This window comes from Penaeus monodon, chromosome 15 (genome assembly GCF_015228065.2).
Source record: "Penaeus monodon isolate SGIC_2016 chromosome 15, NSTDA_Pmon_1, whole genome shotgun sequence".
In the NCBI taxonomy this organism is placed as follows: domain Eukaryota; kingdom Metazoa; phylum Arthropoda; class Malacostraca; order Decapoda; family Penaeidae; genus Penaeus; species Penaeus monodon.
In genome coordinates, this window is record NC_051400.1 from 2,098,362 (window position 1) to 2,101,432 (window position 3,071).

General features: G+C 34.0%; 2 protein-coding genes across 2 annotated transcripts in view; both read right to left on the bottom strand.

Moving 5' to 3' along the window:
• The window catches only part of LOC119581631 (ras-related protein Rab-4B-like), a gene marked incomplete in the record, with an annotated part of 11,626 nt that extends 9,657 nt beyond the window's left edge, over nt 1-1,969 (bottom strand). Inside the window, 1 exon segment of the mRNA XM_037929753.1 lies at nt 1,845-1,969. Coding sequence (XP_037785681.1) covers nt 1,845-1,860 — 16 coding nt within the window.
• A 905-nt stretch (nt 1,970-2,874) lies between these two features.
• Nucleotides 2,875-3,071, bottom strand: part of LOC119582089 — a 7,378-nt gene continuing 7,181 nt past the window's right edge. Inside the window, exon 12 of the mRNA XM_037930335.1 lies at nt 2,875-3,046. Coding sequence (XP_037786263.1) covers nt 2,943-3,046 — 104 coding nt within the window. The 3' untranslated portion in view covers nt 2,875-2,942. The remainder of the gene's footprint in view (nt 3,047-3,071) is intronic.

Consider the following 3,071-nt stretch of genomic DNA (forward strand, 5'->3'; position numbering starts at 1 on the left):
AGATACTTTTAATACTTAAATAATTCCCTTAGCTCTTTAATCATGTTAAAAAGCTTTAATGTTTATTTATTTATCTTCTATCTTCATACCTCATTACATTTTTTTATGCCTGTTGTTTTCACAGAAGTTATTGATTAATGAAACAAGAAAACTGACAAGTCTGTTTTGTGTCTCAGATAATCAATGATTAATTTCTTAAATACTCTGAATATGATATACAGCTTTCTATTATTGTTTCAAATCTTTTAGGCACTATGACAGCAGCATCTCACAAACATTGGCTTTTATAGGCTTCAACATTACCACAAGTAGAAAGCATGATTAATCATATCTTCATTATTTCTAATTTCACTATGGTCTATCATTATGTCACAGATGCCTATAAATGTCGAATTAGGTTTATATAAGGTAGCTGTGCAGATGAAATGCATCAAGATGATTGACTGTTGCCGAATATCTGATAATTCTCTTCACAAAGTACTATTCCCTGTGCCTTGAATGTTAACACAAGGTGCAAAATTCCTGTGTTTTAGTTCCACAACATCAGCACAGACTTTCCACAACAATAATTTATTACAAATCCCAAATAAATCATGATAAATATGCTAGCAAATAATAATAACCAGTCAGTGGCATATTCATATGCTGTTTTACCAATTTTGAAAGAGAGTGAAAAAAAAAAAAAGTATATTGGTTTAAACAGATATCCCTTAGGCGAGTGAACATATTACTTTATATTTTGTGTCACAGATTCAAAATATTCAAATTATTGACATACCTCATACCAGATCAACAAATAATACTGACCTATCAAATTACTGGATATACTTCAATGAAAATCATAAAGAATATATTATACATCTACTAGGACAGGAGAAGAAGAAGAAAAAAAAAACTGAACGAGTTACTAGTTGCTCTTTACACATCAAAAGTGATTCAAAGTCACAGAATTGAGACCTCTACAATTTAACTACCATATGCAGATCCTACAACTAGGAGGCTTAAAAACCAGTCCAAAGCTCTAACTAGCTAAAATATGCATGGAGGATATCTGTTGGCCATTCTGCCATAGTGCCATGAGGCATGAATATAACCATGATCACTATAAATGGTGTCATGTAGATGAATATATGGCAATGGAATCATATGGTTTACAATCACATTTTATATTTGGAAAGAATCAGACACATTTCACAAAATTTGTCTCTCCCTCAGGCAAAGTATATACACCTCAGCTCAATCTTCTCAAAGACAGAACAACATAAAATCAACACTTACTTTGATAAAATACAAATTCTATACATTATGACTATGATAAATATTTCTTCAGTAAGAGAGAGAGAAAAAAGATTAGTGTAACTTAATTGCATTAAATATTTCATGGCCATCAGAGCCTTGGACATGAATTTCAGAGGTATGGGAAGTGAATAATATCGGGAAGGGGAGTGCCACAGGGAAATGGATGGAATTACTCAAACTTTATATGGAAGGGGTGTGATGTTAAAATGGCTAACAACCATTGCCTTGAACAATATTGACCTTTATCTTATCACATCTACGTAAGAAACAGTTTGTCAAAGTCGTGTAGTTACTGAGAATACAAGACCAGTCACTGAGAAACTCCAAGATTACAAAAAAATCCACCCAAAATAAAAGTGAACGTCACAATAATCGATATTTCTTGTATCATGCCTTCTATTACCCTCTTGGAAATCTTAAAGACGAAGAAAATTTTTCTCTCTCTCGAGTTTTTACAACGCCTTTGATAAAACTTACCTATTTCTACAACTCAGCGATTTATTTCATACATATCACCCTAGAACACCATCAATACCAGCCCTTACCATAAGATTCCGACATTGTCTGTGACGGAATATAGAAACTTATTTATCAGTGACGAGAATTCGTAGAAATGCAACCTTAAAAAAGAGAGAAAATCACAAGAACTGTCATACAGTGTAAACATTCCCCGCCTAGATCAGGGTCACGCAAGAGAGATTTTGGTCGTCTTGGCTTTCAGTTTTCAGGACATCACTGCTTAGTACTTCATTATAGAATGCATAGGTTTGTGGTTTTATTTTTATGGATGCATTTCAGGTGGCGTGTAAGCATATATCTTCCCGGGTAGATTAAAAGAAGTTGAGGTTCGTTTCACGTCTCTGCGACACGGGAAAGGTGTGGTGAGAATAATACCCAATCTTATGATTATGGAAATAGATAACATAAGTTTGACTACGAATATTTTTTGACTGTATCTGGTATATATTATTTTGTAAAGCTGCGAGATCTCGAAATTCCAACGTTTAAGAAGGAAATTTCGTTTCGTAAGACACGTCTAGTTACATCACCTTCAATCAATAGTGTCTTTACTCTCCATACAACTAATTTGTTATTGATATGTTTTAACAACAATGTCTTCAGGTTAATGACACCCATCAGTATAAAGACAAGGGGTGTAATATCTGCATTTACATACGCAGAGTAAATCCCGGGTAAAGAAAGACACGGAAGATACACGCGTTTGTACTGTACCCAATGACAAGAAACCTTTGTTCAATGTGTTAATAATAACGCCTGCATGTGTGACTCGTCTCACACGCGCAGTCTCTTTCTCGCGGTAATTTATAATAAAAATGAGGTTTTCATAGTGAAATACGGAAGTCAGCATAACAAATATTTTATTTCAAAATAAGTTAATATTGAACTACACAAATAAATAAGCGTCTAAATTAAAAAAAAAATTCGTGTATCACAAATCCTGGCACTGCAATGATGACTTTTAAACATCATCAAAATACAATACCAATTCTTACAAGGTAATATAATTTACATATAAGAGAGATATGTAAATAACTTAGTATAGATACCCCTGCATGTAGTGCACCGTTTTAAACAGTAAATGAGTCATATTCTTTATATCAGTTTAACTCATTTACGGTTTCTCATCCTAGGGAGCTATGGCGGGCGTGGTCTCTCTCCAGGGGCGTGTCCTTAAGAAGATGACGACAGGCAGGGTGTAGGACATTTTCAGGTACAGTGCAGTCCACTGTGGGTTGCAGAATTACAAGTTA